General features: G+C 36.3%; 2 protein-coding genes across 2 annotated transcripts; both read right to left on the reverse strand.

Moving 5' to 3' along the window:
* Window positions 1-1,248: 1,248 nt before the first annotated feature.
* LOC105058111 (L-type lectin-domain containing receptor kinase S.4-like) lies at window positions 1,249-3,659 on the reverse strand. Its single transcript, XM_073249616.1, has one exon. The coding sequence runs from the start codon at window positions 3,557-3,559 to the stop codon at window positions 1,559-1,561; it is 2,001 nt and encodes a 666-aa protein (XP_073105717.1). The 5' UTR covers window positions 3,560-3,659; the 3' UTR covers window positions 1,249-1,558.
* A 9,323-nt stretch (window positions 3,660-12,982) lies between these two features.
* Window positions 12,983-15,422, reverse strand: LOC105058112 (L-type lectin-domain containing receptor kinase S.4-like). The gene has a single exon (XM_010940909.3). It carries the CDS (start codon window positions 15,343-15,345, stop codon window positions 13,438-13,440), a length of 1,908 nt encoding a protein of 635 aa, XP_010939211.2. The 5' UTR covers window positions 15,346-15,422; the 3' UTR covers window positions 12,983-13,437.
* Between the last annotated feature and the right edge of the window lie 422 nt (window positions 15,423-15,844).

Raw genomic sequence — 15,844 nt, forward strand, 5'->3', positions numbered from 1 at the left:
GATAATTAAGACATAAAGAAGAGATAATGTTAGAATAATTATGCCAACTAATTGACTTAATCAAATCTTCTAAGTCTCACAATTAACAACCCAATTAAATCCAAATAGATTTAGGTTAGGTTCAAGGCTATAGACTTGATCAAATCAAAGTTTCGAGAAGAATTAGGTTTAACCATGTACTAGCATGGTTCTCATAAACCTAATAGAATTTTAATAAATGCTAGGCCAATTGAAACTTCATAAGTCCAATTGGCAAATTCAAGATTAAATCCCTTAATGTGTGACCCCATAGATTTTATTCTATCTGGTAGTGAGATATATTATGATCTCCATCACAATATCATCGAAACTCCTTTCGATGGATTGGAACATTTTTAATTCTACCCATCGAGGGCCATCGATCATCAAGATGATGCCTGATGAATCTCACAATATACTAGTGACACCTAGCAGTATGTAGTAGCAACCCAGTAGAATGAAAGAACGAATCTCTAGGTGCAGTTATCGTATAATTCAATCCTTCTATCGTGAGCCCCGACTTGATGGAGGTCATGGAGAACTCGTCAGACCCCATCATCAGTCATATGCTAAATTGGTTCGACTCGAGTTTATTTGTGAATTCCGTAAAAATTTTTTTCTAGTATTCACACTTACTTTGGCCAAAGACTTTCTGAACTTAATCTCGCAAATCGCATTGTATTTTTTCTTTTCTACCAAGGTTGATAGATTCTATCTAGGTGTATTCTACTTCAAACAGCGAACCTGAACCTACTGAAGCCAACATACACAATAAGGACTTGAATGGCTAGGGATCAAGAGAACGTGCAGTCAAACCCAGTAGTCTTGCTGCAAATAGCCAATGACACTGCAGATCAAAGGACCACTCACATCACTGCAGCATTGAGAAGATCACTGACGAATGAGTAGACATCCATGTGGCTCTCGTATTGGTCACGCTCAGTGTAAGTTGTTCTCTAATAACCATCCGCACCTTCACTCCAGTGTCTCTTACACCATAGATCCGAGACTTATTTGTCCACAAGAGAGGTGAACCGTATACCGATCTCAAATGGATTGGTCACTGTCCTCTATGATGATCTTTTAATCGAAAGCATTTAGAAATTAACTACTAATTAATATATGTCTCAAATTCTTAACCCTTTAAGAATATATAAAAATTATTTTTAATTAATTTTTAGGATAAATCATGGACATATATACATTATTAGAATGAAAAAGTTCTTTATTGATAATAAAAAGATTATAAGTACAAGTTTAGATCCTAAAAATACATAATGTGTCAGTCAATAATTGACTTCTAGGATACAAATATAACAATGATGATATTAAAAGTAATAAAAAAAAACTATTATTACTGGTGAAACAAAAGAAAAAAAAGGTACAGTGAAAGGTAAGTAGGCTTGGATATGCCGTGCCAGCATGGAAAGAGCTAGTAAACTTGCTCATCCATCCGCACCCGCTCCTCTATCCTCCTGTTCTCTCTAAGCATAAGAATACATGCCATAAACTAACACGAAGTCATGGAGCCCTCTCCCACCTACCAACCTCCGCTGAGGGAGCTGGAAGACACCATATTAATGGATGAAGGATATGACTTACGTGATGCCAAATCGAAAGAATCAGCTTCTGAGAACACAAGGGCGCCCACATCATCTACGAGAATGTCATCCCCGTTGAGATATTGGATCACCTGTCTCATTGTAGGCCTGACCTCTGGGGTGGATTGAGAACAAACCAGTCCTAGCTTCAGTACCAGTTCAACTTCTTCCCTCACATAGGACTCCCCAAGCTTGGGGTCCACAACGTCCAAGGCCTGGCCTCTCATTTCGCACTCCCTCACCCAGTCCATCAGAAGTAGCTGCTCCGTTTGAGTATTGGGCTCGATTGGCCTCCGACCACACGCCACCTCTAAAAGCAACATACCATAAGCAAAGACATCCGAACTCGGCATGGGTTTGCCGGTGCGCGACAGTTCTGGTGCAATGTATCCTAAGGTACCAACCAGAAGCGTCGTGGCGGGATTCTTGCCACGCTCGTATAATCTAGCAAGACCGAAGTCGCCCAACCTTCCATTCATTTCAGCATCCAATAGAACGTTGCTCGACTTGATGTCTCTATGGACAACCACTTGCTCCCATTCTTCATGTAGGTAGGCGAGTCCCATAGCGACTCCTTTGAGGATCTTAAACCGTTGATCCCAACTCAACATCCCGCACTTTTCACTTTCGAAGAGGAAGGTGTCAAGGCTACCATTTGGCATGAAGTCATAGACCAGAAGGAGGTCTTCGTTTCGCTTGCACCATCCTTGGAGCTGCACCAAGTTCCGGTGTCTCATCCGGCCCAAGCACGCCACCTCTGCTATGAATTCTCTCATTCCTTGCCTGGAGTTACTAGAGATCTTCTTGATTGCCACTTCTTCTCCAGTGCGTGGTAGGATGCCCTTGTACACAAAGCCAAAGCCACCCGAGCCGAGAAGCTCTGTCTCTTTGAATCCTTTGGTTGCCTTGTAAAGGTCCTTATATGGGAACCTATGAGGATAATCTAATTCCCAGTCCTCAAGAGTCTCTGCCAGCTTTGCCCTCTGCCATAAGTACCAGGAAACGGAGAATGCAAGCGCTACCAACAGAAGCGTAGCAATAGAAGATATGACCCCAATTTTGATTCCAAAAGCTTTGGAAGCCGACGAAGCTTTCGCTGGTTGTGGAGGAAGGGGAAGGTGAGATAGATCAAGGGAGCGCGCCACGCTGTTGGTCCGAAAGCTCCATCCCATGATGCAGTGAGAACTCGAGAGCTTCCCCGTCGATGAAGAGAAACCAACATACATGTACTCCTTAAGAATTGGTGACAGATCGATGGCATATGATATGAGAGGTCGGCTTGGTTTGTCTACGGAGAGGGGAGAAACGGTCACATTCAAAATTTTTGCAACGCCATCGTAGTCTATCCAGGCCAGAATTGGTTGCCCACTCTCCAGTTCAAAATCCACCATCTTGGAATTATTAGTATAGTAGGAGGCAGGTTTCGAAATATTGGAAACAAGGCTGTTTATATCGACACCGACGTGGTTATCATCGATGTCCTTGAACATATCTGATCCCTGAACGGTGTCAAACTCAATCGCAAAGACATGATTGGAAGAATTTCCATTGCTACTCTTATTGAGGAGGCCAAGGTACTGGCAACAACTGCCGTTGAGAGTCTTTGTAGGGGCCATTGCGAAGGCGAAGCCATGGCCGCCTCCGTTCCCAACAGTGATGATGTCGAAGACGAAGATGGTGCTGAAGGAGATCGCAGCGGGTGTCACGGAGGGAGTATTGAGCAGCATTTGAATCGGTGAGGAGAAAAAGGCATGGCCTGTCACTTTGTAACTGTCATTGGTGAGCTGAAGCACGCCATTGGATGTGATGTGAGCATAGCCATCTAAGCTCAGATTGGTGGCTGCTGATTTGAAACCGTTGTAGGTAAAATCGATATTATCAGAGAGGGAAGAGCTGGCCAAGAGAAGTACGAGGAATGGAAGCACAATGGATGCTGCCATGATGAGTCGAGGAAAACCGGGAGAAGATAATGGAAACAGAGGGGCCACAGCTATGGACACGTTTGTTAGGAAGTCTTTTTGAATGGATGGATGAGTGAATGAATGATTTTTTTTTTTTAATAAAGAAGTCTTGCAATTATTGTTAGATGTTGTCTGGGCTAGATTTGATAATTAAGTATTTAATGCCCTGCAGTTATTTCCAACCACACGCACAGAGAGCAAGCCTGCTGGCTGAACCCGGCACTTCACCATCCTGTCATGAGTGATGCCCTTTCTGGAGGGTAAGAACTACCAACACAAGACAAGCGGTCTCGTTGAAGGAACACATCAAGCATTAATCTGATTCATGTGGAGTTGCTGGATTTGTACGTCGTCCAAAGCCTCACGTGGATTTTGCATCTACATGAATTCATAAATTGCGTTTCAATATTTATCTTTTGCTAAGGTGCGTATAACATCAAAAGAAAACATACGATGGAGATTGGGTATGGATTGAATTCAATCAGATTGAAAAAAAAAATTTATTCGATCAAATCTAATTGGAATGAAAAAAATTTAATTCGCTGCAGATCGTTTAACATATATAAATCATTTGAAATCGAAGTGAATGATTTATAGCAGATTCGGATGGATTGTGTTGATTTGGACTACAATATTGATCCAATATTGATTTTAAGTCTAATATTGATCCATTTAAACTTGATTACTTATTTTTTGACAATTTAATGTAAAGAAAGTTTAAACCTTATATGTTATGAATTTTAGACTTATTTTTGAACATGTACAAAATAAAATAGAAAAAAAAAATTTACTCATCTGAAAGCAACGACATCTGAAAGCTTTCACTTTAGAATTGTCTCAAATTGATGTACTTCCATCAGCAATTCAATATTAATATTTTTATGAATCCAAATAGATGATGGGATATTTTTTAGAATAAAGTATTGAAGTCTAAACAACGCCATCCCCACATGAAAATGACTTTATAAAATACTATATTGGTTGGATTCAGTTTTATACGGGTTAAAAGTGTAGAAACCGAATTCGATCATAAATAATCGATTTTTTACAAATTCCAATCCGATTCCATCCGATTTATATCTTTCGACCAACTAAAATCAATGTTTATTGGGTCAGATTGGGTGGATTTTGGTTATTTGCTCAGCCCTACATACGGCATGAGGGTCTGAGGTTTGCCCTTCTTTTTTCCCGATCTATGTTGTTTGATTTCAGTGAGCTAGAGGGAAAGGTCTGGAACTTCTCATTGATGTTGTTGGTACATATAATCCGATCTCATCATTTGACCACGTGGCAACAGATTATTATCTAAATTATGAATATTCTTCTGGGTCATGTCAACTGTTTACCGATCTGCATCTTCAGTTTATCGTTCTGTCGACCTAACTTTGCTAGAGTTGATCTTTTTTGAAAAGTATAATGCTTATTTTAACTTTCTGTCGATCTACCGTAAACTACATCGATCTTTTATTGATATGATTATAAGGCATTAAGGATACTTGATACTCAATTTAGTCAATTTCCAATCTAAGATGAGTCACATCAGTTATGCACTGATGTAAATTTTGGGACGCAAATGATTATCTCGCAACTGTCATCAAATTTAGCATCAACTGTCTTCCAGTTACTTTACAGTTAATCTCTACGTGGGCAAACAACCCATGATCTTCATACAGCTGGCCATTCTGTTATAACAAACTAACGGCTTAACAAACTCTTCTAATGACCTAACAACTTAAGCAAATTCTTTCTATATAAAAGAGGGCAGGATACTCTCTAGGAGATAATCAAGTCAGAACTCATGGAGCTAAGACTTTGTTGAATCATTTTTAGCTCCTCCACTGAAGGAAACAAGAGTCTTTCCATATATTTACAATCTCTTCTCTCATCCTTCTATTCTTTCATTTTCACTACCTATTCTCAAGGCTCTCAAATGACTTAATTATTGGAGGATCCTAAATTGAAGAGTACTCCATCGATTTTGGAACTTTTCTTTATAGGATTTGTTGTAGACGTCACCAAATTCAACCAAAGAGTAGTCCAATTCAGTCTAAGACCAATCTCGTCATCTATCTTTCAGAGTCTTGCAGCAACAGATGTTATTTCCCATATGACGATTTTTTTTTTGTTGGAGAGACATAGAATTTATAGCTTGAGCCAACTCATTGAGCCATGTGCAACTAATTTTTCAGTGGTTGGTTATTTTGAGAGTGATTTTTTTATCTTTATAATTGAAAGGAGTCACTCAATGCAAGTTTTTTTTTTTGCTCGAAACTTCCAATTACAATGACTCTATAAGCTAGTGACCAGTACAATTTGTGTAGTTCTAATCATAATAATTTGAAATATTAAGTAGCAATAGTAATATATAATCTACTAAATTTGCTTTTTGCAAATTGTAACACCTTGATTCTTTTTCTAACCCAACAAGTCAAATTTGAGCAGGTTGTGAGCAGCTCGCTTGATTTGCTCGTAATTAAGTGGAATATGATGCATTTCTATGTTAAAGTTTCTCCTTCCCGAAGTTTACTGACTCTTAACTATGGTAGTATAATGATCTATCCAAAAGACTTCATAAGCCTAAACATCCCTATATGAATCTTAGAGCATGGAATGGAAAAAAATAAGATTCTTAATGGGAGTCACTTTTCTTCTATGAGTTCGATAGAAGTCAGATTCTTCTTCCTTGAGTCCAACTGAGAAACAAACTCATCCAAACCTTGATTTTGCCTATTTAAGTCCTCTACCCCTTCCTCTAAAATCTAGGTCTAGAGTCTCTCGATTTGAGCTGATTTTTGATTCTTTTTGCTAGAGGAGTTGAACATGATTTTGGACGTGAGACCACACCAATGGTGAAGGTAATGTTGCTGGACCTTTCTCCTTTCTTTTTGCTGAATTTTCATTATTGTCATTGTTCCGATTTGATTCAGCGAGTTACTGGAGTAACATGAAAATGTTTTTTCTATTTCTATGCCTACTTTCCCTTGTTTTCCTTCATCGATCCTCGGTGGCTATGGCTGGGGTCATCTCCTTTCCATCGTTGGGCACTACTGTTGACCGCTAGCTTGTGCCTTCCATTATTAAGATGGGAAGAAGAGAGGAAGAGAGGGAAGATGGAGGAAAAGCTAGCGAAAAATTTCTCAAAGGCTAGATCTAGATCCTACCTCTAGGATGCCTACACCAGCTCCATCTGCTTCTTTGATCCTTCCATTGCTCTATTTTAAGGAAGAAAAGGAAGAGAGAGAGAGCTATCTCTCTTCCCTCTCTTTTCTCTTTTATCTTCCCTCTCTTCTTTCTCACTAGCGAGTTTAAGGGCTTTGTAAGAAAAGGGAGATTCAAGGAACTTAGTAATTGATGTAAAAGTTCCATGTTATTAATACACATTATGTGATTTTCTTTTGATGATTGGGTTGATTCTGTAGAGGAGAAGTCATCTACGGAAGAAGATTTTGAGTAGGGTATGCAACACCCTGGTTCATAGGTCCTGGTATGAGATAGTACCCATTGTGTTAACTATATATGTATTCAGTAAAGATAAGAATTTTTTAACACAATTATTTACATGATTATAAAAATTTATATTTATAGCTATACTTGTATAATTGTGTATGTTTCATATATATATATACACACACACACATATATACACCAGGTTCATGTATTATGGGTTAATGAATTGATATTGTATGGTTCATGATTAATTGATGTTTAATTACCGATGTCATATAGAGTAATAAGAAACATGATTTAATATAATTGATGGTTGTGGGTTGTATTTGGATGAGTCGATCATGCAAGAAACGTAGTGTGTATGCTGGATCAGCCTCGAATTGGGATGCGGTATTATTTTTGGTCTGCCATGTGTTTGACCACAATTGTGACTAATCTAATATCAAAAATTAGATTATGACTTTAATAATATAGATAGAGTATAGATGGTGTTTGGATTGATTGGCCATGTAAGAAATATGGTATATAAGTTAGATCACTCTTAGACAAGGGTATAGCATTGTGTTTGGTCTATTATGGGCTAGAACATGATTGTAATTAATTTAATATCGAAAAGATAAATACAATATTATATAATTATAAAAGTAAAAAAAGGATAATATGTGGACTAATCGGTCATGTATGAAATATAGCATATCTGCCACAGACTGAGATGTGATATTATGGTTACTGCCCACGGATAAAAGCATGGTGTGTATTTGGCTTACTATAGACTGAAGCATGATTGTGAGTAATCCAGCACTATAATCAAATTAAGATGATGAATTGTGACAAATTGAAAGGTATCTAAACTAGTTGGCACGTGTGAAATATGATATATGTGATGTCAACCATGGGCTGACTTATAGTTGCCGGCCATAAGTGAAAATGTGGTATATGTTTGGCCTACCATGGACTGAAGTATAGATGGGCCTAGTCTAGTACTGGAATAATAATATCGTCAACATCAGAATGGTCATAACCACTTAATGATAAATAATCTCATTGAATTACTGTTAAGTAGAATTGCTGATTAGGATATGTGACATGTTTATGATATTATTAAATTGATGACCTATTAATCTTATTATTTTTCTATCTGTTATTTTTATTTATTAAAAGATATTTTATATTCACATTGGTGTAAGTATGGAGGATTCTTACTAGACTATAAAACTTACAACCCTCATTTTCTTTGCTTTTCAGAATTATAGGATACACAGTTTCGATTGGATTTGACCTAAAGTTCTAGCCATGGAGTCACCTTATAGGTCTTACATTATCTCTAGGACTTGACTTTAGGATTCATGTAGTCATGTCATATGATCGACTCGGATGTTGAGTTCGGGATGTGATAGAATGGCATCAGAGTATCGGTTATGATCATTTGAGACTTTAATATAAGTGTCTTGAGCATGACATAACCAATATTGAAAACTTATATTTATGATCATTAGGCTGCGGTAGAGGTGATTCACAAGGTTTGTCTTTTAATGGATGATTTATAACTCAAGCTATAATTTGAGGGGTTGACAATATATGATTTTATTGGTTCAAAATTTATTTGCCAAATCTTAAGAAATTTGGTGGGTTAAATCAGAATGTGTAGCAAAAGTATGGTGGTTTAAGTAAAGATGTTATGATAAAGGACTTGAGTTTCTTTCCTCAATAAATGAGATTATTTAGGACCTCAAGGATAAGATAAGGTTTGTGTACCCTCAAGTTTAGGCTTTGAGATATGCTAATTTTATGAATAAAATTAATTTTTTTAGGGGGTGGAGAATGTAATGATCTAACCAAAAGACTTCACAAGTCCAAACTTCCCCCGTATTAATCTCAGAGCATGGAAAAGAAAAAAAAATACGATTCCTAATGGGAATCCCCTTCCTTCCTTGAGTCTGATGGAAATCAAACTCTTCTTTCTTGAGTCCAACTGAGAAATTAACAAACTCATCTGAACCTTGATTTTGTCTATTTAAAGAGTCCTCTATCCCTTCATCTAAAATCTGGATTTGAGATCTCTTGATTTGAGCCAATTTTTGATTCTTTATGCTGGAGGAGTTCATCGTAATTTCGGACATGAGACCTCATCGGTGGCGAAGGTAAGGTTGATAGACCTTTCTCTTTTCATTTTATTGAGTTTTGGCTATCGTCGTTGCTTTGATTTGGTCCAGTAATTCACTAAAGTAATATGAAAATATTTTTCTCTATTTTGATGCCTATTTTTTCTTGTTTTCCTTCACCTACCACTAGTGGCCTTGGCTGAGGTCATCTCCTTTATACTGTTAAGATGGTAAGAAGAGAGGAAGAGAGGGGTTGCTCTATTTTAAGAAAGAAGAAGAAGAGAGAGAGAGCTATCTCTCTTCCCTCTATTTTCTCTTTTATTTTCTCTCTCTTCTCTCTCACTAGATAGTTTAAGGGATTTATAAAAAAGGGGATTCAAGAGATTTAGTAATTGATGTAGAAGTTTCAAGTTGTTAATACACATTATGTGAATTTTTTTTAATGATTAGGTTGATTCTATAAAGGAGAAATCATCAGTAGAAGAAAATTTTGAATAAGGCATATGACATTTTGATTCATAGGTCCTAGTATGGGACTGTACCTATTATGTTAACTATATCTTCAGAAAGTAGAGATAATGGTTCTTTAATACTATCATCTATATTATTATAAAAATTTATATTTATAGCTGTATCTATATGATTGTGTACATTTTACATACATATATATAGGGACAAACTTGGATAAGGTTGATCAGATCTGGATTCAGATCTGATTAGGTCAAAATTGAATAATAGGGGTCCTATATCTACGATCCAAACCATTGGATGCAATCCACTACCTCAAAATTATTTGCACACAAAAAATCATATGATTTGAAGACTCCTAATCGGTGCATCAAGTGATAAAAAATACATCTAATTCAATTTTATTTAGATTATCTAATTTTCGACTACTTGACGCAGAGGGCTAGGGATCTTCAAATCATATATATATATATATATATATATATATATATATATATATATATATATATATATATATATATATATATATATATATATATATATATATATATATATATATATATATATATATATATATATATATATATATATATATATATATATGTATACATCATATATATATATATATATATATATATGATGTATACATATATATATATATATATATATGATGTATACATATATATATATATATATATATATATATATATATATATATATATATGTATACATCATACATACATACATACATGCATATATATATATATATATATATATATATATATATATATATATATGTATGTATGTATGTATGTATGTATGTATGTATGTATATGTATGTATGTATATATGTATGTATATTTATATGTATGTATGTATGTGTACATACATACGTACATATATATATATGTATACATCATACATACATACATACATATATATATATATATATATATATATATATAGAAATCATTAGGGATGACTCCTATTTTTAATAAAGAATGAAGAGGAAGATGATTTCTTTTAAAACAAATGCCTATTTTTTATGTTCTCTTACTCCTCGTGTGCTGCTCCTTGTTGGTTTTTCCATAGAAAAAAATAAAAGGGAGAAATTGTTACCCATACAGGAGGCCGGACTATGTTGACGAGCAAAGAAGAGCCATGAGGAATAAAATGAGGATATTTTAGTCCATCCGGCATCGCACCCAATTGTTTATAAATCATTCTCCTGCTAAAATATAGATCCTTTTATAAGTAGCATTAGATGAAAGATTGAAAGCACAAATTTTTCTGTTGTTTGATGATTTATATTGCTGGATTGGATAGCTTCAAAGAGACGTACATAGGTGACAGGTCCAGAGAATTATATTTTACTATATCAATTGAAATTAATAAAATTTTAGTAAAAATAGTAAAATTAACAATATTAACAATACTGATAATATTAATAGTATTTTAATAAAAATAATATATTTTATTAAAATAATAGTTTTATTATTTGTAATAATTTTAGAATATTAATAATGATAATAATATTTTAGTACATTAATAAAATACTATTTTATTAAAAACTAATAAAATATTTGTTAATAAAATAAAATATTTTAGATATTAATAAAATATGTATTGTTTTTAATAATTATATAATTAATAAAAATAATATTTTAAATATAGTGTATTTTCTAAATGAAACATGCATCCATATGGGTTAACTGCTAGTTTTATTCTTAAAGGCTACCTTTTGCCTTTTTCTTTCTTCCTTTTGAGAACCCGTCGAAAAACTAGTGCACATTTCATTTACATAAAATGGGTATGAAGACTATCCTCTTATGTCCATTTTCTACCTCCAATAAGATTTATAACAAGATTTATATAAAATAAAAATCAAACTATAAAAAATAAAAACCCTAAGCTAATTTGATGGTGAATGCTATAATAATCATAAAACTAAAGCTTATTTTGGAAAATCAATCAAATCAAAGAAGGTTTGAGAAAATTACAGGAAGATAATATTTAAGAGGTGAAAAGGAGTACCTTCAAAAAGAGTCTCCCTTTCAATACATCTCTATCTCTCTTTGGGTGGGAAAAAAGAGATAGTGACATGGATTTGTGATCTGTTTCTTTTTAGTCCTCTTAGTTGGAAAAAATGCAAAGAGAGGAAGGGATTGATTGTTTCTTATAGATAGTCTTCCTAACTTTTCTTGAATTTCCAATTAAAATAAAGCTAACTAACGGATGACTGGAGTAGTAGGCGATAAGCAAAATTCAAAATTTCCTGTTTTAGTCTTTAGATATAGTTGAATGATCTTATAACTAATAGTATGATTAAAAAAAAAAAAAATCTTGTCTGTTTGGATATATGCCCTTGGACCTAAATCTATTTTATTTATGGACAAAGAATCTTATCCGATATCGGATTTTGCATAAGGTGATAAATACCTAGACTGACTTTTGATGGTGCCCAAATAGGTGGTTAGATGTCTCCGAACAAAAAAAAAAAAAAATCACCAATAATATAGATTGACAATGCCAGAAAATGACTGAAATGCCAACCCTCCATTTTCTAAATATCATCAAAATCTTAAAAATGACCTATGACGCATATTATGCTAAAATAGGAGCATTAAGTTATGAGAAACCATGTGGGCTTATTTAGTTGCACATTAATTATGTGCTAGGAAGATTTTAGGTACCTATGTAGGCTACGAAATCAACATAATACTTTCCTGCTAGCTTTTTTGAATAGGATTTTAGATTGTTATAAATGATACAAGATTTGGATGTTTAGTTGGCTAATGCTAGTCCAATATCGATTATGTACTGAAGAGATTTTGAATACTTATATAAGATCAAGGACCCTGATAACACCTTCCGGCTACTCTTTTTAGGTAAGATTTTGAATCATTACATAAGAAAATCTAATTTTGGAAGTCAATAAAAATTTTGAAAGCATTACCACATTACTTAAAAACCAAGAGTTCATTCCAATCATAATAATGATTTTTATGAAGTATTCAAATTATTAGAAGAAAGTCAGTCCAATCCAATTGTTCTCATGAATAGTTGGATCACTGGTTGGGAAAAAATATATTGTTTATTCTTATGATGATATTAAAAATGAAAAAACAGCTATCAATACTTGAAAAAAAATAATACCATTATCTTAAACAGCAAGAGTTTTATTCTAATCGAAATTATAATGTTATGAAGTATTCAAATTATTCAAAGAAGCTCGGTCTAATCCACTTATTCATACAAGTAGTCGGGTGACTAGCTGAGATAAGATGCGATATTTGTTCTCATAGTGACATTTAAAATGAAAGAAAATGGCTATTACTACTTAACAAAGAAGATTAATGTTATAACATTAATTATACACCAAGAGTTAATTTATTCTAATCATAATTATGATTTATGAACTATTTAAATTATTAGATGAAGCTCGGTCCAATCCACGTATTCACATAAGTAGCTGAGTCACGAGCTGAGATGAGATACAATGTTTATGGTTACGATGACTTTAAAAATGAAAAAAAAAAAAAAAAAAAAGAAAAAAAAACTTCTACCATCATCGAGGGGAGAAAAAAAAAAGGAAAATTGATCCACGAAAAGCTAGACAGAGGCGGCACAGAAAGGAGAAACATTTGGAATACCGGCTCTCATCCTTACCTGTCGCCACGAACTAATTGGAATTCGAAAGTACCCATGAAAGCCTTTGCACATACCGGTCACGGAACCCTCTCACACCTACTACATACCCCCACGGAGGGAGCTGGAAGACACCACATCAAAGGATGAAGGGTATGAGCTTTGTGACGCCGAATCCAAGGAATCAGCCTCCTAGAACACAAGGGCCACATCATCTGCGAGACTGTCATCCCCATTGAGATATCGGATCACCTGTCTCATGGTAGGCCTGACCTCCGGAATGGACTGAGAACAAACCAGTCCTAGCTTTAGTACCAGCTCTACTTCCTCCCTCAGATAGGACTGACCAAGCTTGGGATCCACAACCTCCAATAGCCGGCCTCTCGTTTTGCATTCCCTCACCCAGTCCATCAGAAGCAGCTTTCCCGTTGGAGAAGTGGACTCGATTGCCCTCCGACCACACGCCACCTCTAAAAGCAATATACCATAAGCAAAGACATCCGAACTGGGCATGGATTTGCCGGTGCGCGACAATTCTGGTGCAATGTATGCCAAGGTTCCAACTATAATTGTCGTGCTAGGATTCTTGGCACGCTCGTATACTCCAGCAAGACCGAAGTCGCTCAACCTTCCATTCATTTCAGCATCCAATAGAACGTTGCTGGACTTGATGTCTCTGTGGACAACCACTTGCTCCCATTCTTCATGTAGGTAGGCGAGTCCCATAGCAACTCCCTTGAGGATCTTAAACCGTTGATCCCAACTCAACAGCCCACACCTCTCACTTTCGAAGAGGAAAGTGTCGAGGCTACCATTTGGCATGAACTCAGAAACCAGAAGAATGTCTTCTTTTCTCTTGCACCATCCTTGTAGCGGCACCAAGTTCCTATGTCTTATGCGGGCCAAGCACACCACCTCTGCTACGAATTCTCTCACCGCTTGCCTGGAATTATTGGAGATCTTCTTGACTGCAACTTCTTCTCCAGTGCGTGGTAGGATGCCTTTATACACAAGGCCAAAGGTACCCGAGCCGAGAAGCTCTGTCTCTTTGAATCCTTTGGTTGCTCTGTAAAGGTCCCTATATGGGAACCTATGAGGATAATCTATTTCCCAGTCCTCAAGAGTCTCTGCCAGCTTTGCCCTCCGCCATAAGTACCAGGAAACAGAGAATGCAAAAGCTACCAAGAGAAGCGTAACAAGAGAAGATATGACCCCAATATTGATTCCAGTGGCTTTGGAAATTGACGAAGATTTCGCTGGTTGTGGAGGAAGGGGAAGGTGAGATAGATCAAGGGAGCGCGCCATGCCGTTGGTCCGAAAGCTCCATCCCATGATGTAATGAGAACTCGAGAGTTTTCCCGTCGATGAAGAGAAACCAACGTACATGTATTCCTTAAAAATTGGTGACAGGTCGATGGCGTGTGATATGAGAGGTCGGCTTGGTTTGTCTACATAGAAGGGAGAAATGGTCACATTCAGAATTTTTGCAATACCATCGTAGTCTATCCAGGCCTGAATTGGTTGCCCACTCTCCAGCTCAAAATCCACCATCTTGAAATTATCAGTGTAGTAGGAGGCAGGCTTCGAAATATTGGAAACAAGGCTGTTTATATCGACACCGACGTGGTTATCATCGATGTCTTTGAACATATCTGACCCCTGAACGGTGTCAAACTCAATCGCAAAGACATGGTTGGAAGAATTTCCATTGCTACTCGTATTGAGGAGGCCAAGGTACTGGCAACAACTGCCGTTAAGAGTCTTTGTAGGGGCCATTGCGAAGGCGAAGCCATGGCCGCCTCCGTTCCCAACAGTGATGATGTCGAAGACGAAGATGGTGCTGAAGGAGATCGCAGCGGGTGTCACGGAGGGAGTATTGAGCAGCATTTGAATCGGTGAGGAGAAAAAGGCATGGCCTGTCACTTTGTAACTGTCATTGGTGAGCTGAAGCACGCCATTGGATGTGATGTGAGCATAGCCATCTAAGCTCAGATTGGTGGCTGCTGATTTGAAACCGTTGTAGGTAAAATCGATATTATCAGAGAGGGAAGAGCTGGCCAAGAGAAGTACGAGGAATGGAAGCACAATGGATGCTGCCATGATGAGTCGAGGAAAACCGGGAGAAGATAATGGAAACAGAGGGGCCACAGCTATGGACACGTTTGTTAGGACGTCTTTTTGAATGGATGGATGAGTGAATGAATGGTTTTTTTTTTTTTAATAAAGAAGTCTTGCAATTATTGTTAGATGTTGTCTGGGCTAGATTTGATAATTAAGTATTTAATGCCCTGCAGTTATTTCCAACCACACGCACAGAGAGCAAGCCTGCTGGCTGAACCCGGCACTTCACCATCCTGTCATGAGTGATGCCCTTGCTGGAGGGTAAGAACTACCAACACAAGACAAGCGGTCTAGTTGAAGGAACACATCAAGCATTAATCTGATTCATGTGGAGTCGCTGGATTTGTACGTCGTCCAAAGCCTCACGTGGGTTTTGCATCTACATGAATTCATAAATTGCGTTTCAATATTTATCTTTTTCTAAGGTACTTATAACATCAAAAGAAAACATACGATGGAGAGTGGGTATGGATTGGAT

This window comes from Elaeis guineensis, chromosome 15, assembly GCF_000442705.2.
Source record: "Elaeis guineensis isolate ETL-2024a chromosome 15, EG11, whole genome shotgun sequence".
In the NCBI taxonomy this organism is placed as follows: domain Eukaryota; kingdom Viridiplantae; phylum Streptophyta; class Magnoliopsida; order Arecales; family Arecaceae; genus Elaeis; species Elaeis guineensis.

Bases quoted from the DNA above. Each gene is read 5' to 3' on its own strand.
- LOC105058111 (XM_073249616.1), bottom strand. From the start codon at position 3,559: ATGGCAGCATCCATTGTGCTTCCATTCCTCGTACTTCTCTTGGCCAGC.
- LOC105058112 (XM_010940909.3), bottom strand. From the start codon at position 15,345: ATGGCAGCATCCATTGTGCTTCCATTCCTCGTACTTCTCTTGGCCAGC.